Genomic DNA, 22,912 nt, shown 5'->3' with positions numbered 1-22,912 from the left:
ACATATTAAGAGACATCAACAAGTCCTGCTATGCTAAAAGCCAAGGTAAATAAATATGTTTTAAGACATGATTTAAAAACAGATAAGGAAGGTGCCTGTAATGCATAATTATTAATTATTAAGGTATCTATCTTTTTAAAAAAAACAACTTGTAAATGCAATTTCTGTTCATATTTACATACCCCTAAATAGAGCGTGATGTCAAAGGAGCAGACGCTTTCAGCATTTTCGCAGGGGATGCTCTCAGTCAGTACCTGAAAGGTGCCGTTCTCACCTCCACAGGAATCCTGCAGGATTCTCATGTCAGTATCACAGGACTGATTTTAACAGGTCATAAAGATTAAACGTAAGTGCAGACTGTACCTGGGTGAAGATGTAGCTACAGCCTCCACTAAAGGCAAATCTTGATTCATCAAAAGTGATGTAATTCCCTGCTCCATAAATGGTACAGGTTCCACCACAGTCTTGACCTGTACATTCCCATATGCTGCTTTTGCATGTGCTTAGATTTGAAAAGGGAAGTTAAATCTTGTTAAATAACTATTCCCAAAGCCCCCCCCCCCCCCCCCCCCCAAAAAAGTTTCAGTGATGTGAAAAACATGCTTGGGGACACCAGAGTTTGAGTATTATTTAGTGTGTTTTTAAAATATACTCTTTATTTAAACAGAGTTGATGGATGAGTAAATAACAGGAAATTGTTAGAAAAAACCCCAAGAAGAACAAAAAAAGCCCTCACCATGTATTGCAGTCTACTTTAACAGATTGTCCATGTTTATAGTATTGTCCATTATATGGGCAGGGGCAGTCCTCCTGCTTTACACAGCCTCCATTATTATCTGATAGCAGGCCATCAGGACATACACATCCTGAGATACAATCTGTGCTGATCTGTTCAGGATAACAGAGACATATTTCATCAATATGCTTAATAACTGATTATGCTGTTGTAATGTCCATGTGTGGCAGTTATGAATCAGCTTCTCAGTCTTACACATTGTTTGTTCAGTGTCTGGCAGCTTTTTTGGCACTCAGATCCCTTTTCTCCCGGCTTTGCATTTGAGCAGTTGAGGAAAACCATTGGGCTTGTGCATGCTGAGAACAATGACAGTGTCTTTAAAGGGACACAACTGTATGGTTGTATTTACTTATACTTTGCTTTTCAGTAGAAATAACCATTTAATGAACAGTAATTAAGTACTTTGTACCTACTTTGAATCACTTGTTTTCCTGAACAGGTTAATTCTCCACCATAGCAAGAGCTGAAACATAAATGAAGATAGGCAAGACAAAGAAAAGAGATGCATTGTATCAGTTCAATGAAATAACAAGGTATCAGTTGCAGCTGTGTGTATTCAGGTTAAACATTCCTGGGACAACTTCACTTGGTGATACTTGGGCATGTCACAAGCTGAACCACATCAGTGAAGCAATAAAGTTCTTTGATATAATGAAACTTGAATTTGCCAGAATCTTAACTTCTTTGCACATTTGCATAGGCCCTGAGAGTTAAGTGAGTCCACTTGCTGAATGAAATGAGTTATTTGTTTTGTAACAGGGTTAAAAAACAAAGAAGCCAAACACGCATGCCCTGCCCCTGCCTAAAAATAGCTATCAAGTAAAACTACCAAAGTGAAAGCAATTTCTCTTTCATTTCATCTCAAACAATGTTCTTTTTTAACTTTTCTTATTTATTTGCACTCGTCCTTTAAATTACTGCCATCTTTTGTTGACAAGTGTGTCTAGCATGCTTGTTTTGATTCACATTGGACTGTGTGGCATGTCTCCATTTTCTGAGTGTGTCCATGTCCACTTCACAGTGGCTTCAGTTTGTTACTTAATGTATAATTTGCCAATAATACAGTTTTATTTTACATCTCACAATAATATCAATAATTATCAAGCTGGACTATTTGACAAGAATATTTGAAATGGTGCACAATGGTGTTTTTAGGACCCCCAAGGCTAACTACTGTAAAGCAAAAAACGTAATTTTATTTATTGTATTTAATTGACTTTGCTTCACCCTATCAAAACCCACACATTTGCATTGCTATGGCCCAATGTCAACTTGAAACGATGTTACATCCAACTGGATTCAATGGTTACTAGCAATGTTCCTTCTAAGAGTGTGTGTAATCGCACACTGCTGGCACGGTCTCCGCACACAGAAAATCTGTGTTGCGCACCAAAAAAATCTAACCTGAATTGGAATTAAAACAATTTATTCTGTTTTGTAGTGTGAGTCAGTAAGTGGCTGCTCCAGCCAATGATGTGAGCAAAAACAAAACTAACCCCGCCCCATCCTTTCCTATTGGTGGACAAATGTACCATGTTGACCAATCTAAAAATGTTGGCAGCATGACATTTAGATGTTTAGGAAGGGGGGAAGTTTTAGGAGTGACGGCGGGGTTTGGAGATGTGAGAGATTTACGATGTTTCGTGTGTTTGGAGTCTGAAGTTAATGTGTTGTGTAGTTAGTGTGTAGTGTAGTCACTAGTTTTGTTGTGTGTGTCAGAACAATGAGGCGACTGCTGAATGTTGCAGGTGTTACAGGAGTGATACATCTCCTGTTGCCAGGTCTGCAGGCTTGTGATGTTCACCTTTATCTCATAGTGGACAAAAATTATTTTTTGGAGTGGCACAAATACTTTGTGTGGCATCAAATTTGATGCAGAACAGTTGATTGTTCTGTAAGTAGTTTGAAATGTTTTTTTTTTTTTTTTAAACGCCTTGGCTGCATTTTTAGGTAAATAGCTGCAAAAAATTTAGTTGTTTGCAAAACTCATTTTTTTGAAGAACTATATAATTAATTGCCCAACATTGGTCATCATATACTGTATTTTACAGACAGAGAGTTACAAGACTCTCTCCCAGACCACAGACTCATACTCATAATACAGTCAGAGCTTTATTTAAAAAATAATAATAAAAAATTGTGTTTTCAAAATTGGAGTTCAAGTTATTTTTACTTCCAATAGTGTTAACATACTACACAGGTCTTGAACAAGATTTATTTTTTAAATTTTCATTGTAAGTGGATTAAAGCAGTTAATTAAAAGTAGTCCAACATAAATGTAAATGCTGTAATTTGATTATTTTAATAAACCATGTAACTTGGATGGATTCAATGATGTGCACACGTCTAATGTTGCTTATGGTGGTCCAAGGGACCGCTCAGAGAGTTTGTGTGTTTGCTCAGACACATAAAAAATTAGAAGGAACATTGGTTACTAGTACCTGGTTTCAGAGTATCAAATATCTTGCCCCATGAAAAATGGACATGGGAAAAAAGTTCCAGACAAAAAATAGAAATGTAACAAGTTTACAGTTTTTGTCTCATATATTGGCCACAATTTCACTCCACTTTAGGCAGACTTTTGTAGGGCAAAGTACAACCAATCAATCGCATACTCTTCTACAAGTATAAAGGCACCAAAAAAACATCTTGGCAAGCACAAGTGCAGTACTTCACAGCATACTAAATTATTGGTGTTTTCTCTTCCCTTGTTCTTATCTACTTTATGTTAACCATCAAACATCATCAAAACACAAAATAAATAAATAACTAAATTAATGAATTAATAAAAATACAGAATATATGGAAAAACATACCAAGTCTGTCCATTACTGAGTGTAGTAACCTGCCCGGGATGCACCACTGTGTCTCCAGCGTAACAGGAACATTGTGAGGGTAACACACACTCGTTCTTCTCATTTAGATAAGTTCCTTCAGCACAGCCACAGCCATCAAGCTCAGTAAAATCAACCCCACATGTTAAATCTGACTGACTAAGAGAGCGACAGGTGCGACCACAGCTTGTCATTTTGTAGTCATACACAAAAGTAGGTGGGCAGTCATTTGTGTATTTCTCTGTTGGAAGAAAAAAGGACCCTTTACAGTTTAAACAGAGACAGATATGATTTATTGTAGTAGATAATTTCATTTAAACTTACGGCATGTGTTGTTCCTCCATCCAGTCAATAATACACCTTCAATAGCACATGCATGAACATAGGCGGACAAAGCAGCACACAAGCAATCCTCACTTTTTTCACAGGCACAGGTGTCATAAATACAATTCTGCGAAGAGAAACAGCAAAAAGCTTAATCATCAGTTAAAGCTAATAAATAATTAAAATAAAAACATACACTTGATTACAAAAAAGAAGAAATCCCTGCTTACAAGTTGATACTCTACTGGGTGTACCACAGGATGGCACGGTGAAAAAACACCTTTTGGGTCTGACAGCTGGGAGCACCAGTGTTTGGCATATTCCTCTACAGAAAGAAACAGGTTTACTTAAAAAGTGATAAGCCATCAACAAAACATAGAGCATGATGACTGTGACCTACCCTTTTCTGTACTCAAACTACAGGGGTCCCCGAGTATATTTGTCACGTCAGGGCAGTTTGGCTTGGTTTTCCATGTGTTGGCAAATGTCCAAGCTGTTTTTTCAATTATACCGGAGGTTGTTTTGAAGTCCTGTGATCCATCGTTATCAAAATCTCCACACAGACCTGGATAAAGATGATCATGGTGTAACATAACAATCTTCACACTTTAAACTTAATCCCAAAACCAATCAAAATCCAAACCCACCGACGAGTTTTCCTTTATTAGATACACTGGCTTTGATGTAGACCTGCATAACAGGTGTGAGCTGAATCTCAACATCAAGCCCGTAGGTGGTTTGCATTACAAGAAAGAATGTAGATGGGTGGAAAATTGTGATATCATCTGTAAAGGGAAATATATTTTATACGTATATATTTTCAAATTAAATGATGAGACTCATTTAAATGTTGAGATTTCATTCACTAAAAGATAAACAAGTGCTCACCCAAAAAGAGAGGAAGCTGAGTGAGCAGTGTGTGGTAAAAGACTCGCCCACTGGCATCAATTTTAACAATCTATAGGACAAAGTATATTACTATATCAGAAAAGCCATCTGAACCATTGGAAAACAAAATAAACTGGATAAAAATATACACATATTTTACCACATGATCTGACAGTAGTAGAGTGATTGAAGCCAGACAAGTTGATTTATCAGATTTTTCACATTTAGCCAAGTCGCCTTGAAGGCTGAAAGTCCCTTTGATTTCCTAAAATTGAAAAGTCAAAAATGCACTTACACATGTAGTTTACATGTATAATACATGTTTGTGAATAATAACAATAAAAATAATATAAAAAACAAAAGAAAGTTATTTTCTGTTTCACCTCACCTTTGTCAGAACATAAGAACACTCTCCGTGAAACATATACGTTTTATCGTCATAGGTGGTGATGTGAGAGCCACCCAGGATGGAACAAACACCAGGGCAGTCTTTAAGATTACAGATCCACTCACCATTTTTGCAGGTGCTGTTAAACAGAGGTCCGTCAGTTCATCTTCATAAACCAGTGTGAATATAGATATGAAGTTATAAATGATACAGTTACCAGCTCTTGCATGGCCCGGAGTAGGATTGCCCCGGTTGGTATATTTCTTCATTATGCGGGCAGCTGCAGTTGTCAACAGTGATGCACCCAGTATGTGTGACATCATCCAACACAGTCCCTTTGGAAACAGATAGTTTTATGATAATACACAAAATCACCATTAGGTCTGATGGGTATGTCATCGGCACATTTTGAGGCCCCAAATGTTCCTATTTTTTAACATAGATGTCCTCACTTTCCTCACTTTCCCAATGGGCTAAAAAGACCTAAGAAGAAATTTTCTTAGATTTCACTGTGGTAAACGTTGCAACCCAGGATGGCAACATTTGATCAAATATTATCCAATTTAGCTTCACAAATACACTATAGAGTGTCAAAAGGAAAAATAATACATTTAAAGAATAAAAGTGATAACCTAAGAATTATAATAGTGAATACATACTAGCCCCAATTTAAAAAAAAAAGAAAGAATATTATCCTCTAGAAGCTACAAAACTTACCAAATGGACAGAAACATCCATCAACACAGTGTTCACTACACACTTGGTTTGTGCCCTGGTTTTTGCAAGTGTCCATGCAGGGATTACCACATTCCTTATACTCCAGGTTGAAGGGGCATGATTTTCCTTTTAAGCACACAAAAGTTAGAATTAAAACTAATAAACAAGTAATTGTGATGTTAGCAGTGGCAGTCCTAGCCTGTTTGGCGCCTTGGGCGAACACTTCTTGTCCATTTCCATTGGTTTTAATTTTGTACTCCAGTATGAACACCCATCCCTCAACCCAAGGATCACCACAACATGATCTAACACACCTACACCTTAGTTCACAGATTCACTTTGTCTAGGGTGCATTTATGAGATTTCAGAAATTTTTAAATTGTTATTGATCCCTTTACCTCTAGTCCTAAAGTGTAGATTTATTTTCTTACTCTTCTTATATTTATTGTTTGTTTACTTGCACTGCTGTAACTGGAGCCTCGTCGTCTCGTCTCTCTATATACTGGACTGTATGTAGTGGAGATGGCAATAAAGTTTACTTTGACTTCAGCAGCAAGCAGGCGCACCGAGGGCTCTCGCGCTCACTTTTTGTGTATAGAATTTCGAAAAAACATCGGTGCAAATTATAAGTCTGTATCATAATGTCTGGTGTTTTCGTGTTTGTTGGTTTGTTTTTATTTTGTTTTATTTTGCGAGTTGGTTATTAGATGCTGCTCCAGCCGGTCACAGAATCACCCGCCCTCCCCTCTCTGCACAGCAAGCAGCAGGAAGGGCGCCCTTTCTCCCAGCAAATGGGCAATAGAAAACCAATCGGTGCCTATGCCATTCCCAATAAGCGCTGGCTGACGTCAGGGCAGCATGAGTACGAGCATTTTTTTTTTTTTTGCCGGTGCCCGTGATGCCGCCCCCCACCACGATGCGGCCCCGGGCAACCGCCCGTATCGCCCGTATCTGAAACCGCTACTGGATGTTAGTACAGTGAAAACAACAAATCCCCTTGTTTATGTTCTTACCACAGAAATCTGGGTTCTTCCACTGCCCTGGTGTCCCGCCTGCATGAGCACACTGACGGGAGTACTCTGACATGGTCGCACACACACAAGACGTATCATTGCTGACACAGGAGCACAGATCTTCCTTACAGGCGTCAATGAAGGACTCGGTTTCAATCAGGCCTTGACAACTGTCAAATGCACTTTCAGTCTTCAGTTTCTGGCAGAGATCTTCCTGTTGGTCAAAGATTATTATGCATTTAATATCATGCATTTAAATATATGTAAGATACTTCCAAGCAAAAATAATTTGACATACCGGAACTTCACATGACTCTTTAGCTTTAAAGGACGTGGTCTCACAATTGTCAGACAGACCACTGATTTTCCACTTGTCCCCATATTCTTCAATACAGTAAGAAGCCCCTGTATCTAATAGGAAATTATGTTTTAGCAAGTGTGATCACTGAATTGGATTGTAGTCTTCTTTAAGCTTTAGGATTTAGTTCTTACCTGAATTTGTGAACTCATTATTCAGTTCATTGAAGTCACCACACAGACCACAAGTTTGATTTCTGAATTTTGCATCCAGTTCAACCTTAAAACCATTTCAAAAATTAGATATGAATTAAATGCAGAAATAAAGATGAAATCTATAATTACTATTTGAATAATACAGTGCAGTGAGGAATACTCTGGTAAAGCTGCTTTTTACCTGTGCTAAAGGTAATATTAATTAAAAAACTCAACATTTCTGTAGCAATACACGACACACACAGTGTGTTTAAATCATATAGCACACTTTGGTAGTTATTTGTTCACTATAATATACAGTTTATTTACTATAATCTGCAGTATATGAGATTTATTTGTATCAAGCACAAAATCCACTTAGCTTTCTTTAGTAATTATAATCAGCATAATTTATTTATTATAGATTACTTCAGAAACATTAGTGGCGTCGAACACAGTAGGTAAAAAGCATACCCAGAGGGAGTCTTCTTGATTCCACATTAAGACCAATCCCAGCTTTGCCTGAACTTTAACATAGGATGCAATGCTTTCTACTGAAATGCCACCCCGACTGAAGGGTATTTTAGCACTATAAGGAATAAAAAAAATAATCATCATAGTTAGATTAAATATTAATCGTCTATTAAACCAGTGCATCAGCTGTCAATGAAAAATCACATTTGTAAGACAGACTCACGGTTCATTGTTGATTTTGATGAATCCATTGCCTAATTCCACAACTTCACCATCCAGTTTCATTGTGACTTTCTTTATGGTGGTAACCATATCGGACTCCTGTCGTTGGAGCTCAATGTTGAAACTGTTGTAGTCTGCCTTACACTGGGATGCAAAGATGTAGCTGCAAGTGGATGGAAGCCTGAACAAATTCCCATCAAATGTCTTAAAGTGGTAGTTTCCCCATGTGCTGCAGAACTGGTTGTTGTGAGATGGGCTCACTACTATTTTGAAAGAAAATAAGTCATTACACTAGTGTAATGGTTAATCATTTATTTATTCATTGCGTTATTTTGTCTCTGAAAAAAAAATTACCTGTAATTACTGGAATTTTTCCAGTGTCCTGAACCGTGACTTAAAAAGAAGAAAAAGAAGATAAAAGTTATAACACCTACATATCGTCATTATGTCAGAAGACAAATATGACTTGTACTTGAGTTCTGTTCATCTTAATGTAACACAAAACAGAAGGAAAAAAAAGCTGAAATAATTAAAGTTTCATCTTCACACAGTCATGGATACCACTCTCTTTGTGTTACAATAGACTACATACCAATGGTGGCTGCTGATAGGCCAAGGCAAAGGCTGAGCCATGGTATCACCCATTCTAGCTGCATGCTGGCTGACCTCATGGCTTTGAGCAATCCCTGTCCAGAGAGAGGGAAAGGTGCACCAACTGATACCTCACCGAAAGGGCCGCGTAATATAGTTCATTTGATGTTTGCAGTTTAGGAGGAGCAGAAGATGCATCCTGGGTGTTCACCTTTTTGTCTACATTAAAATCACACCCATGAAGTGTCTTATAACAACATTTCATCTTCATCTGTTTGAGTCATGATATATTTTGTCACTCCCTCTCTCATGCTCCATACCTCAGTTTTAATGGTAATCTTGGACAAACATCAACATTATAAAGAAAAATATTTTAAACTGAATTGTCATACAGTTTGTTTGTTTTTATTATGGAACACTTTCAGGACAGATTTTCATGAGAACGACACATTGTCAAACAAGGATTGCATGCTTTTCTCACGTCATTGTCAGAAAGACCAGCCCAGAGAATTTAAACTGTGGGTTGGCCTCTGTATCTTTCATTGACATAAGTAAATTTGCTGATGTAAAATACATCTATGAATCACTGAATCATACTTTGAGTAAACATTTGTCAAAGATGTGTAGATATGAAAGGGTTTACACACTAAGACAGTCTGCTTTGTCTTACCAGGTAACTTTATTCACATTTAAGTTAAGATTTAACTACATGATGGGATGTATATGTAATCAGCATAAGTAGCTTTGGATTAACATACAGCAAATGCTCAAAAAGTGAGATGATGAGACTGATGTAATTCTGAGGCTTTGCCAATATTTTTACATTGCCAAATATCATCAGTTATCATGATAACGGCACTATTTTCTGTGTAGTTTGCTCAACAAGTGTAACATTTGGTTTAATGTCTCACAGCCCCAAGAAGATAGATTCTACTAACTTTAGGTACATTTTAACTTCCCCAGATGTAACTATAACAATTTAATGGTACTGTTTTAAAACAGTCTCATTAGGACTCAACTTTGTGCAAGTAATTAAATTTTAGCTTGCTGACACATTAAACTAAGATAGTGAACTTCAAATAATCTGTATTATACCTTTGAAACAAGATGGAGTTAACATAACCACTATGCACTAGCATGTAAGTTGTGCTCTTTGTGTATGCTCATGCTCATGTCAGTTAGGCATTTACAGTGTTTCTGTGAAGCAGAAAAATAAACCTCACATAGAAACTTCAGAAATAGTTATAGTTTTAAATTAGTCAGTTAGTTTTTTTTACACGTTGTTTTGAGTGTAATAAAAATGTTGAGATAGAACCTTTGGTATAGCAAAAAGGAATTGCTTTTAATAGTTATAAATATAAAGATAAAACCTAATTAATACAGAAAATACAATTACCTAGCAGTGTGTGTATATAAAATAGAATCTTCTCGATAGATGCAATGTTTCTAGTAAAGATATCTAAACAATGATACTAGCACTTCTGTCTTAACAGGCAAACGAAGGAACCTCAATGATGAAAACATGGGGGACTGAAAAGTGGAAGTGCCCTTAAGTCCACATTCTATTTAATGGCCAGTAAGGGGGCAATAACTGTGGCTGAAAAATGATTGTAGGTTTTAGAAACAGTTATTGGAAAATGGCTCTCAGCCCTGGCTCCTATAGAAACATTCCAAATGTGTTTATGGGTTTGGTCATTTATTTTGGGTCATATTGAATATTGCGGGTAAATTATAGTGATATTTAAGGTATCAAAAAGTTAAGGTTATTCAAGTATTCTCTTAATTTTGTTACACAGTCGTTTGCATGTGTATTGTGTGTGTGTGTGTGTGTGTATATATATATATATATATATATATAAAAAACACCCAGCACGCCCCTGCGGGCGGTTTATCCTTCAAGCTCGGGTCCTCTACCAGAGGCCTGGGAGCTTGAGGGTCCTGCGCAGTATCTTAGCTGTTCCCAGGACTGCGCTCTTCTGGACAGAGATCTCCGATGTTGTTCCCGGGATCTGCTGGAGCCACTCGCCTAGCTTGGGAGTCACCGCACCTAGTGCTCCGATTACCACGGGGACCACCGTTACCTTCACCCTCCACATCCTCTCGAGCTCGTCTCTGAGCCCTTGGTATTTCTCCAGCTTCTCGTGTTCCTTCTTCCTGATATTGCTGTCATTCGGAACCGCTACATCGATCACTACGGCCGTCTTCTTCTGTTTGTCTACCACCACTATGTCCGGTTGGTTAGCCACCACCATTTTGTCCGTCTGTATCTGGAAGTCCCACAGGATCTTAGCTCGGTCATTCTCCACCACCCTTGGGGGCATCTCCCATTTTGACCTCGGGACTTCCAGGTTATACTCGGCACAGATGTTCCTGTACACTATGCCGGCCACTTGGTTATGGCGTTCCACGTATGCCTTGCCTGCTAGCATCTTGCACCCTGCTGTTATGTGCTGGATTGTCTCTGGGGCATCTTTACACAGCCTGCACCTGGGGTCTTGCCTGGTGTGATAGACCCCAGCCTCTATGGATCTTGTGCTCAGAGCTTGTTCTTGTGCTGCCATGATTAGTGCCTCTGTGCTGTCTTTCAGTCCAGCTTTGTCCAGCCACTGGTAGGATTTCTGGATATCAGCCACCTCCTCTATCTGCCGGTGGTACATACCGTGCAGGGGCCTGTCCTTCCATGATGGTTCCTCGTCTCCCTCCTCTTTCTTGGGTTTCTGCTGCCTGAGGTATTCACTGAGCACTCGGTCAGTTGGGGCCATCTTCCCAATGTATTCTTGGATGTTCGTTGTCTCATCCTGGACTGTGGTGCTGACACTCACCAGTCCCCGGCCCCCTTCCTTCCGCTTAGCGTACAGCCTCAGGGTGCTGGATTTGGGGTGAAACCCTCCATGCATGGTAAGGAGCTTTCTTGTCTTTATGTCAGTGGCTTCTATCTCCTCCTTTGGCCAGCCTATTACCCCAGCAGGGTACCTGATCACGGGCAGGGCGTACGTGTTGATGGCCCGGATCTTGTTCTTACCATTCAGCTGACTCCTCAGGACTTGCCTGACCCTCTGCAGGTACTTGGTGGTTGCAGCTTTTCTAGCGGCCTCTTCATGGTTCCCATTCGCCTGCGGGATCCCCAAGTACTTGTAACTGTCCTCTATGTCTGCAATGTTGCCTTCTGGTAGTTCAATCCCCTCAGTTCTGACTACCTTCCCTCTCTTTGTTACCATCCGACTACACTTCTCCAGTCCGAACGACATTCCAATGTCATTGCTGTATAGCCTGGTAGTGTGGTAGATCCCGCACTTGATGGTGACTTGTGCTATGGGCTTGGAGTTGGCCTCTAGTGTTTTACGCCACATCCCCATTGAGTTCCTGATGAAGGCTCTTAGGGTCCCATTGATCTTGTACAATTCTAGGCATTCCAGTATCCAGCTGTGGGGCATTGAGTCATAGGCCTTCTTGTAATCAATCCAGGCAGTGCACAGGTTGGTCAGTCTGGTCTTGCAGTCTCGGCTGATTGTTCTGTCTACCAGTAGCTGGTGTTTTGCGCCTCTGGTATTCTTGCCAATTCCTTTCTGTGTCCCGCTCATGTATTGACCCATGTTCATCTTAGCCGATATGATGCCTGACAGGAGCTTCCATGTAGTACTGAGGCAGGTTATTGGTCGGTAGTTGGAGGGGACCGGTCCCTTCTTGGGGTCCTTGGGGATCAGGACCGTCCGGCCTTCAGTTAGCCATTCCGGGTGTCTCTCGTTAACTAGCAGCTGGTTCATTTGTGTTGCCAGATGCTCGTGGAGTGCAGTCAGCTTCTTCAGCCAGTAGGCGTGAACCATGTCGGGCCCTGGTGCTGTCCAACTCTTCATACTAGAGACCCTTTCTTGGATATCTGCCACTGTGATGGTTACTGGACCCTGTTCAGGGAGGTCGCTGTGGTCAGCCCTCAGATCCTCTAGCCACTGAGCATTGCATCCTTCTCCCATATGCTCTTCCAGTATTGCTCCGTCTCCAGCCTTGGTGGTGCTGTTCTCTTATTGTTCCCTTGCCACTGAGAGTTGGTTTATTCTCCTGCCTTCTATCTCTCTGGTGTACCTCCTCAAGCGGCTGGCCAAGGCTGTGAGTCTTTGCTTGGCAGTTTCCAAGGCCTCAGGTATGGACAGCTTGCTGTATTTCTTAGGCACCTTATTTGTCGCACCTTTCTGCAACTCCGTTAGTTGGCTAACCTCCCTCCGTGCTACTTTGATCTTGCCCTCTAGCCTCCTTCTCCATGGAGGGTACTGCTCCTTGTCGCTGTTCAACTTGTAGCCAAGCATCTCACTGATCACTGTTGCCGTACTGTAGATCAGCTTGTTAGTGTCGGTAATCGTGGTTGTAGGTATTGCCCGTAGTGCTGCATTAACATCATCTAGCAGACCTTCTGAGGGTACTTCACGTAATCTTGGTAACCGGCTACGGGGGATCGAGGTTTCATGATCCTATTTTTCAGGTCAGTTCCTCTCGCACTCAACGATCCTTCTCCTATCGCACTTGGGGCTATGTACCCAATCTCGGGTGGGGGTGATGATATCTCCCCCCTGACCTGGCGTCCTGACTCCTCCTTGCCGTACCTCCTTGTACCTCGTCAATCTCTAGCTGTGAGAGCAGTCCCTTCTTTCGAATGTTGGAACACTGAGCTACTAGTTGTTTCGCCGTCATTGTGGATGTTGGGTATCGAAGAATCCATAGGTCCCTCATCCTATTCATGTAGCCCCTTCCGCCGGGGTTACTTGCGTAGTAGCATTCCAACAACGCCCTGTTTTCGTCTCTTGCCCACCGATGCCTTCTTGTTCCAGTAGCCCACTTTTCGTCAGGGTGCCCTGGTTCCTCAACACCTGACGCGGACCTTGTTGATCCGGGCGACGTCCGAGCCGGCATGCCTTCATATTTATCTGTCTCGCTCATGTCTGCGGTAGGCTTGCTTAGCATAGGGGGTCTAGCCTTAGGACCCTTACTGGATACAGACGCCCCAGGCAGGAATCTGTTCCAAAGGCGTGTAGTCTAACCACTACGCTATCCAGCTGCTATGTATGTATATGTATGTATGTATGTATATATATGTATGTGTATATATATATATATATATATATATGTATGTATGTATATATATGTATGTATGTATATATATGTATGTATATATATGTATGTGTGTGTGTATATATATATATATATATATATATATATATATATATATATATACACACACACACAATACACAATACACATGCAAACGACTGTGTAACAAAATTAAGAGAATACTTGAATAACCTTAACTTTTTGATACCTTAAATATTTGAATATTGAATTTTTTTTTTTTGGTTTGCTTTTTGTAATACAAAGCAATATACTTCTCCATGTTGAAAATATTACAGGGTAATTTGTTCTCTTTGCAGTAGCATATTTAAAGGAAACCATGCAAAACTGGGAGATAGATAAATAAAGGACTGTTTTATCATTAAACTTGGCAAAAACAATTCCAATTTCTGTCATACATGGTTAAGTGGCATATACAAGACACTGAAAACAATGACACATGAACTGAGTTGCATCCTTTTTATTGAATCAATGTTCATAAATGCTCTCCTTATATTGGCATTTATTTTGTAGACATTTAATGATTGCTTTAATAATATGGGAGGAAACGTGTTCCTCATACACAGACTGGCTTATCACAGCAGTGTGAAGCTTCGCTTCCTGCGAATATGTTGTCCAGCAGCTGCGGTGCATTCTGTGTTGGTACAACCACACTCCTCCACATACATGTATGTGTAGGGGACCGTGTCTCCATTTGGGCAGACCAGGTCTACAGTGCGATTGCTGAAGCATGTCTCCTTACAGCAGGAACAAGAATGCTGCATGACTGCTGCTTCTTTAGAGTACCTGAATACAGAAGAGGATGGGTTTAATCAATACTGAAACTATATAATAGTATTTTTTAAAACGTTTCAGAGGAAATTATTTTTAAGATTATCCTTACATGGTATAAGTGTTGCAGGATCCTTCGCAATATGGCATATCTACCTCCTGGGCAGACGTACAGTTGTTGTGTGTAATATTGGTTTTCATGGACATGAACTTGCATGCCTTCTCCTTCTCTGCGCCTTTTCAAAAAAGATGCACAGTTAGCCTATTTTAATTTAAGTATCTTAACCTAAAACAAACTCAAATGTTATACTCACAAATTTTACAACAGCCGTTTGCTGCAGTTTGAATTGTCCCCTAAGAAGGAAAATATACAACAACGACTAAATACAAGAAAATATACAGCAACAAAAGTTGTTCAACTTCTGTTCACACAGATGAATGCAAACAAGATGAATAATGAGAAAATGGATACTTACAGGCTGACAGCTGCTCTCATTGAATACTGGGCAGACTGTGTGTGAAGTGCTTGTTGTTAAAATCTCACCATTCTTAACACAGGTATACTCATCACACCTATTCTCAGTTGGTGACCAGGTTTCTCCTTGCTGAAGATAATTGAGAGAGATATATATGTACACACACATATTTATTTAAACATAAATAAACATAAGCATGTGGCCTTGCAGCCAACTTACAGACAAGAGTTGCTTGGATCCGTTAATATTGACAACACAGTGTGTCTGCACACACTTCCCGCAGCACTCATCTGAATCAGTTTTTACATATTCATATCCCTGAAAGACAAAGAGAGGGGGCACATTTTGGTTGCCAAGTGCAATATAACAAAGCTACATCTACACTACACTGATATTGTTTAAACTGGGTGTTTCTTACCATGTCACACGTTTTGTTACATTCCTGATCCTTACAGCTTATTACAGTAGAATTTTGTTCAGCCTCACAGGTACACTCCTGACATACAGACCCAGGAACTGAAGAACCAGGCTAGCAGATAAACAGAAAATAGCCGTACAGAATTATGTGCAGTAGAAATCCTTAAAGGTAAAAAAGGTGGCCAATCATTTGCTTCTTATTTACCTGGTATTCAGTCTCATTCCGAACACAAACCTTTTTAGGTTCTAGGAAAAAGTAAAAAATGACTAAAGATAAGTGAAAGTGCTAATTTTGTCATTAGGTTATGCATCAATTTAAACTGCAGTCTTTAGTTTACCGCATCTAAGTTCTGGACAGCATTTTCCCTTAGGAATACTGACAACTGGCTTTTTTCCAATTGAACAGGTCACATCTATGTCTGGGCAACCGCCAGGTTTACACTCTGTGGAGATGATAAAACATTTATTCAGAGTCAAGAATTAACATGAGCTAACAGTCATCTAAACACATTAAACACACGATTGCCTTGATGCTACAAGTCTTACGGCAAACAGGGGTAGAACAGCAGGGATCTGATGGATCAGTTTGGTTGATGAGGACAAATCCATCATCAGAGCATTCTGTTATGTTTGGTTTTGGGCACTCCTTAGGCTTGCAAGTCACAGTCTTTGTGGATTCTTCACAGGTGCACTTCTGGCATTTGAGCTCAAATCTTTCATTGAACTGAAAGTCATATAGAAAGTAATATATAATACTGTGGTTTCATTTGATATGTCACATTTGTCTCTTGCAGCTAAGTAAAGGTTAGGATTTTAACTGAACATGAAATTAAGACTTTGCTCACCTCACGAGAATTACCCTCAGGATCAAGACATCCTGTTGAAACAAAATTATTTAATCTTAATTGTAATTAATTCCAAACATAATCATTCATTCACTGCTTGCAGTAAAGCGATTTCTTATATTACAAGTCACTTAGAATTTCCTCCACACGTATAGATCCACACATATAGATCACAAGCATCACAATGTGTATTCACTGAAATGATTCAACTCGGGCAATTATACCAAACTTACCACATGTTTTCACACATATGTTGGACTGTCTGCTGAAAAGTTTCATTCCATCAGGACAAAAACAGCCCTCAGCAGTAAAGTTCATGGTAGGTTCGTAAGAACTAAAATATTCAGACAGTGAGAAAAAGCATTAGCCCTTTTGACTATAATGGATTTTCAAGGCAAATAACACAAACTGTTTCCCATTGCTGGGAGGACCAAAACAAAAAACAAAAAAAAACACATGGCAGGGCTCCAGTTTGATCTATTAGTTGCACCAGAAAAAATGTGACCAACAATCAGGCATTTCTAAATCTGGTAAATCTTAACACTAGAATTTCACCAGCTTAAAAAAAATAGAATAAATAACTCATACTGTGACCCCTCCCAGTTGTACCGGAACTGAACATGTGCAAGTGGCATCTGCATGTTTGATATTTATGTGTTTCAACATCCCAAGTTTATTTCTTACATTTGTTCTTGTTGGTCATTAGCTGATATTTTACATTTCTGTGTAATGTCTTTAAAGTTGTCCGATCCTTCATGATAGTTAACAGGTCTGACAGCAGTTTAGGATAGCCTATCGGGTGTTTTTCTCTCTGCATTTGTTTTTCACTGCAAGTGTAAAGTATTTACTAAAATATTTATACACTAAATTGCAACACTGTTTGTGAAACCTCACTGTCACAGCAACTATGGAATTTGTACACCTTTGAAAATCTATAAATACAATATAGAGGCATGAGCAGTTTTACTGGTTGATTTGAGCCCCACATAATAAAGATTCTTCTTTTTGTTTATTGTCCTTCAGTCATGTTAACCATCTCTAGACCCAACAGTCTTAGCTAATTATAGGCCAATCTCCAACCTTTCTTTCATATCAAAAAACCTTGAGAGAGTAGTTGTCAAACAGCTAACAGATCATTTGCAGAGGAATGGCTTATTTGAAGAGTTTCAGTCAGGTTTCAGAGCTCATCACAGCACAGAAACAGCTTTAGTGAAGGTTACAAATGATCTTCTTATGGCCTCTGACAGTGGACTCATCTCTGTGCTTGTCCTGCTAGCTTAGTGCAGCGTTTGATACTGTTGACCATAATATCCTATTAGAGCGATTAGAACATGCTGTAGGTATTACAAGTACTGCGCTGCAGTGGTTTGTATCATATCTATCTAATAGATTCCAATTTGTACATTTAAATGGAGAGTCCTCTTCACACACTAAGGTCAATTATGGTGTTCCACAGGGCTCAGTGCTAGGACCAATTCGGTTAACATTATACATGCTTCCCTTAGGCAGTAACATTAGAAAACACAGCATACATTTTCACTGCTATGCAGATGACACCCAACTCTGTCCATGAAGCCAGATAACACACACCAATTAGTTAAACTGCAGGAATGTCTTAAAGACATAAAGACCTGGATGGCCGCTAACTTTCTGCTTCTTAATTCGGATAAAACTGAGGTTATTTTACTCGGAGCTGAAAATCTTAGAAATATGGTATCTAACCAGATTCTTACTCTGGGCGGCATTACCTTGGTCTCCAGTAACGCTGTGAGGAACCTTGGAGTCATTTTTGACCAGGACATGTCCTTCAACGCACATATTAAACAGATATGTAAGACTGCTTTCTTCCATTTGCGCAAAATCTCTAAAGTTAGAAATAACCCGTCTCAGATTGACGCTGAAAAACTAGTTCAAGCATTTATTACTTCCAGGCTGGACTACTGCAAAAAGTAGAATGGGAGGGAGAGCCTTCAGTATTCAGTCCCCTCTTCTGTGGAACCAGCTTCCAGTTTGGATTCAGGAGACAGACACTATCTCTACTTTCAAGATTAGGCTTAAAAGTTTCCTTTTTGCTAAAGCATATAGTTAGGGCTGGACCAGGTGACCCTGAATCCTCCCTTAGTTGTGCTGCAATAGACGTAGGCTGCCGGGGATTCCCATGATGCATTGAGTTTTTTCTTTCCAGTCACCTTTCTCACTCAGTATGTGTTAATAGACCTCTCTGCATTGAACTATATCTGTTATTAACCTCTGTCTCTCTTCCACAGCATGTCTATTATCCTGTCTTCCTTCTCTCACCCCAACCGGTCGCAGCAGATGGCCGCCCCTCCCTGAGCCTGGTTATGCTGGAGGTTTCTTCCTGTTAAAAGGGAGTTTTTCCTTCCCACTGTCGCCAAAGTGCTTGCTCATAGGGGGTCATATGATTGTTGGGTTTTTCTCTGTACCTATGAAGCGCCTTGAGGCAACTTTTGTTGTGATTTGGCGCTATATAAATAAAATTGAACTGAATTGAATTGAATGTTGTAATACAAATATGTTTACATCTGCATCTTACATTCATGTAACCTCACTGTGTGTAGCATAACATTATTTGAAATGGCATCACAGTGTTTATTATCCTCTGATTAAGAGCAGCGTTGCTCAAAATGTGACATACCTTTTTGCTTCCTTTTGCTAGCTTCTGCCCATTTTTGTGTGGATCTGCCTGTAGTTTCTTAGTTAGTTTAGGTAATATAAAAAGGCAAAAAAAAAAGGTCTGACGACTCAGTGAATAATAAATGTCATGTTGAAGACCATGACACAAGAAAAAAAAGGAATCAGTGATAGCAGTAACCTAAAAGCGTTGCATCATTCAAACACATTAGTGTGTCAATCCCACTATGAGAAGACTAAATTCAACCTGGAAAGCTGTTCCCAATCTAATGTACCCTGTATTTTTAAACTAAGGGGTCTTTAACAAATGTATAAAATGCATAAATAAATACATATATTTAGTGGCAGAGTGTTGTTTCTGCTTAACTGCAAGAGGAGACGTGAAGCAGAGTGATTTAGGGAGCAGTGTCAGGTCGGATTTGACTGGCACAAATTTACTAATCATGCCAGTCTTTGTAGTTGACTTATGAGGAAATAACTTGTTAGGTGGCTGCTAGGAAGCACGATGATATACGATGATGACATATCATGCATAATTAATGCCTTCATTTAATATCTATAAATTAAATTTTACTTTTTGTCCCTTCCACAATTTCCTACTTACTGTGTCAAATGTTTAACTGCTCCTCAACCTCCTTTAATAATGACAATACTTGTAATAAGTGTAGCTAGACAGGCCCCTGAAAGTAGTTTAACCACTATTAGCTTTCCCCCAACAGATTGTCCAGAGCAGTTGCGAAAACAGGACAACCCATTTACGTTTCAAATCGTTTTACCTCACTTGGAAACAAACCTTTTGACAAACAGAAGACAGAGATACCTTGAAACCATAGTCTATTGTCTTCCAGGGGCCAAACTGAAGAAACGCTGAAACTACGGATAAACACTGATTTTGTAAAATGATAATTCATGGCAACATTCATGTTTACATTTACAATTATGGATCATATAGCAGTGGGAATATATTTCATTATTGCAGATGTATTTCTGAAGGAGTTGTAAAGCATATAGCATATAATTCCTCCACTTCTTCAGTGCCATGTGCCAACCCAGTGCAAAGCAGCTACCTAAATTCCTCTCACAGAGGCCCATTATCTTGTTAGTGATGTTATGTCTTCACTGTATATGATAGCTTTGGGAGAATTTCGTTCTCCACGAGCTTCACCTACACCCCCCCGCCGCTACTGCTCGCCTGCTCACTTCAACGGAGGACGTGCCGTCCGAACCGCCGGACGAGGGATTACCCGGCCTGTCGGAGCCGTCTCCAAGAAAGAAGCGACGTTTGCGCCGTCGGCGTGGCACCCCACAGCCGGATGTCGAGACATGTAAACAATCGGCTGTGGTGAGTGAAAGGGACACTTTTTCTGCTGCGTCAGACTCTGTGACTGTGTTTTCTGGAGCTATTGTTTGTGTGTCTTCTGAAGATAACAATAATTTTTCTGTCTCACCCATGGCCACTGCTTCAAAGACTGTTTCTCTTGAGCCTACGCTCTGTGTTAATGACTGTTTCCATTCTGTTTCCAAGCCTGGTATTATGAATTTAGACAATGAAAATGTTTGGGACCCTTTTTCACCTGCACTGATTCATTCAGGGGAAGTTGTAAACCTCACCAAAACAGTTTTTCCTGATCATGTTCTCCCATCCACACTTTCACCACAGTTTAACGTTGGGTCTGCAATTCAGTTAACGGTTCAATCAGCAGCTGCGCTGCCCTCAGTTCAGTCAGCAGCCGTGCTGCCCTCCGTTCAGTCAGCAGCCACGCTGCCCTCCGTTCAGTCAGCAGCCGCGCTGCCCTCCGTTCAGTCAGCCACTCCACCACTCATTATGACTCCACTACAATCGTCTCCGCTACCTGTAGGTCAGTCTGTAGCCGCTTCGCTGCCTATTGCTCTGTCGCCACCAGTTCAGCTGTCTGCCCGCTCATTTACTCAGCCACCATCCTCACTGTCTCATTCAAAGCAGGGAACACACTTCACCACAATATCTGCTGGTTCTCTTAAGCTGGCCATGTCAGAGACAGTTGCTCCCTCTAGGGCCTCCCCAGAGACTGGGTGTCAGTCACCAGCTAACTCTGGACCCCTAGAGGTCAAGACGCCAGCGCCAGCAGCCTCACCGGAGAACTCACCAGAACAGTCTCAGCTCTCAGCACCCCCTGAGAGTTCAAGTGAGTTCACCCGTCTGCCTCCGTCCTCTGCTGAGTGTATTGGGGAACACTTTCAGCCCTCTGAGGACTGCATCCCACTGTTGCTGCCTGAGTCTAGCCACTGTGCTGCTCAGTCCCAGCCAGTGTGCACACTGGCGGAGGTCTCCGTACCTGCTGCTTCAGTGTCTGTTTCCACCGGAGGGCCAGAGGAGCCCGTCCAGTCTCAAGCCATGTTAGCTGGGGTTTCGGGAGAACCCAGCCAGCCTCAAGTGTCGTCAGCTGGGGGTTCGGGAGAACCCAGCCAGCCTCAAGTGTCGTCTGCTGGAGGGCCCGAGTCGCTCGTCCAGCCTCAAGTGTCGTCTGCTGGAGGGCCCGAGTCACCCGTCCAGCCTCAAGTGTCGTCTGCTGGTGGGTCCGAGTCGCCCGTCAAGCCTCAAGTGTCGTCTGCTGGTGGGTCCGAGTCGCCCGTCCAGCTTCAAGCCAAGTCAGCTGGTGGGTCCGAGGAGCCCGTCCAGCACCACGCCTCATTTGCTGGGGGTCCTGGAGTACCCAGCAAGCACATCCTCACGTCTGCTGACGGTCCGGGGAAGTTTGTTCAGCCACCACCTGCTGAATCATCCCCTGTGACTTCTACACCGTTGCCTGCATCCACATCACCTCCTGCAGCATCACCGCCTGCAGGTGTCCGGCTGCCTTCAGGTTCCGCAGCCGTCCCGCTGCCGTCAGGTTCCGCAGCCGTCCCGCTGCCGTCAGGTCCAGCTTCGCCTTCGTCTTCGTCTGGTCCAGCTCCGCCTCCGCCTGATCCAGCTTCAGCTCCGCCTTCGTCTGGTCCTGCCTCGTCTGGTCCTGCCTCGTCTGGTCCTGCCTCGTCTGGTCCTGCGGTTGCAACACCGCCGTCAGAGCCCGCTCGGCCTATTCTGCCTCACCTCTGGCGATTTTTTTTCCAGGCCTCTAAGTTGGCTTCATGGCCATTGTGGACGGCCTCCGGAAAGAGTTCGTCGCCGCCGCTGGCATCGCAGCCGACCTCCAGACCTGCTCAGTGGCCACCACTGCCTTCCAAGTGGTCGGCCTCCCGATTGGTTTTGCCTGCGCCGTGGCCGTGTGCACGGTCGGCCTCCAGAACTGTTTGCCCGTCGCCGCCGTTGCCATGTGCACGGTCGGCCCCCTGAACTTTTCATGGACTCTTGTTGAGCTCTGATTTGGTTTTGTTTTTGATCTGTTTTCCTGTGTTCTTGGACTGTTTTCTTGTGTGTTTGGACTCTTGTGCTCCTTGTTTTTTGTTTCGGACCCTCCTTCCTGGACCCCCTCCGCCCGCCTTGGTCTGGTGCTCTTTTTTTTTGTTTTGGGCTGTCGGGACACAGCCCTTGGAGGGTCGGTACTGTCACGGTTCTGGGTCAGTTTGACCCAGTATTTTGAGTTGTCATGTTTTTGCAGGTTTAGTTTAGTTCCATGTGTCATTTTCTGTCTGTCTCTCTATGTCGAGTCTGCGTCTTAGTGTGATGGTTTCTTGTTCCTGTTTTATTGTGAAGGTCTGCTTCTCATGTGAGTGTGTTCAGTTTTACCTCTGTCTCGTCTTGTTGATTATTCCCAGCTGTGTCCACCACCTGTGTGTAATTCCCCTGTGTTTCTCTGTGTATTTAAGTCGTGTCCTCTGTCATTGTAGTTGCTGGTCCGTCTGTGTATTCACCATGTTTCATCCGTGTGTTCCCTGCTGTCTACCATCGTCTGCCTCTGCTCGCCCTCCATGTTC

The 22,912-nt window shown here is 41.4% G+C and overlaps 2 protein-coding genes across 2 annotated transcripts in view; both read right to left on the bottom strand.

Moving 5' to 3' along the window:
* Positions 1 to 8,804, bottom strand: part of LOC308384585 (mucin-5B-like) — a gene marked incomplete at both ends in the record, with an annotated part of 32,781 nt that extends 23,977 nt beyond the window's left edge. The window contains 12 exons of the mRNA XM_080863123.1: positions 737 to 888; positions 992 to 1,092; positions 3,629 to 3,871; positions 3,955 to 4,081; positions 4,185 to 4,279; positions 4,355 to 4,519; positions 4,602 to 4,739; positions 4,843 to 4,912; positions 5,231 to 5,369; positions 5,448 to 5,565; positions 6,961 to 7,026; positions 8,741 to 8,804. Coding sequence (XP_080719249.1) covers positions 737 to 888; positions 992 to 1,092; positions 3,629 to 3,871; positions 3,955 to 4,081; positions 4,185 to 4,279; positions 4,355 to 4,519; positions 4,602 to 4,739; positions 4,843 to 4,912; positions 5,231 to 5,369; positions 5,448 to 5,565; positions 6,961 to 7,026; positions 8,741 to 8,804 — 1,478 coding nt within the window. The remainder of the gene's footprint in view (positions 1 to 736; positions 889 to 991; positions 1,093 to 3,628; positions 3,872 to 3,954; positions 4,082 to 4,184; positions 4,280 to 4,354; positions 4,520 to 4,601; positions 4,740 to 4,842; positions 4,913 to 5,230; positions 5,370 to 5,447; positions 5,566 to 6,960; positions 7,027 to 8,740) is intronic.
* Positions 8,805 to 14,432: 5,628 nt separating this feature from the next.
* LOC308384578 (mucin-2-like) overlaps positions 14,433 to 22,912 on the bottom strand; it is a gene marked incomplete at both ends in the record, with an annotated part of 44,292 nt that continues 35,812 nt past the window's right edge. Inside the window, 11 exons of the mRNA XM_080863114.1 lie at positions 14,433 to 14,643; positions 14,741 to 14,864; positions 14,943 to 14,982; positions 15,105 to 15,233; positions 15,324 to 15,422; positions 15,523 to 15,633; positions 15,727 to 15,767; positions 15,860 to 15,964; positions 16,068 to 16,245; positions 16,367 to 16,398; positions 16,600 to 16,700. Coding sequence (XP_080719240.1) covers positions 14,433 to 14,643; positions 14,741 to 14,864; positions 14,943 to 14,982; positions 15,105 to 15,233; positions 15,324 to 15,422; positions 15,523 to 15,633; positions 15,727 to 15,767; positions 15,860 to 15,964; positions 16,068 to 16,245; positions 16,367 to 16,398; positions 16,600 to 16,700 — 1,171 coding nt within the window. The remainder of the gene's footprint in view (positions 14,644 to 14,740; positions 14,865 to 14,942; positions 14,983 to 15,104; positions 15,234 to 15,323; positions 15,423 to 15,522; positions 15,634 to 15,726; positions 15,768 to 15,859; positions 15,965 to 16,067; positions 16,246 to 16,366; positions 16,399 to 16,599; positions 16,701 to 22,912) is intronic.

The sequence above is a fragment of the Rhamphochromis sp. 'chilingali' genome (genome assembly GCF_963969265.1).
Source record: "Rhamphochromis sp. 'chilingali' genome assembly, chromosome: 2".
NCBI classification, from domain to species: Eukaryota; Metazoa; Chordata; class Actinopteri; order Cichliformes; family Cichlidae; genus Rhamphochromis; species Rhamphochromis sp. 'chilingali'.
This window is presented reverse-complemented; position numbering and strand designations above follow the sequence as displayed.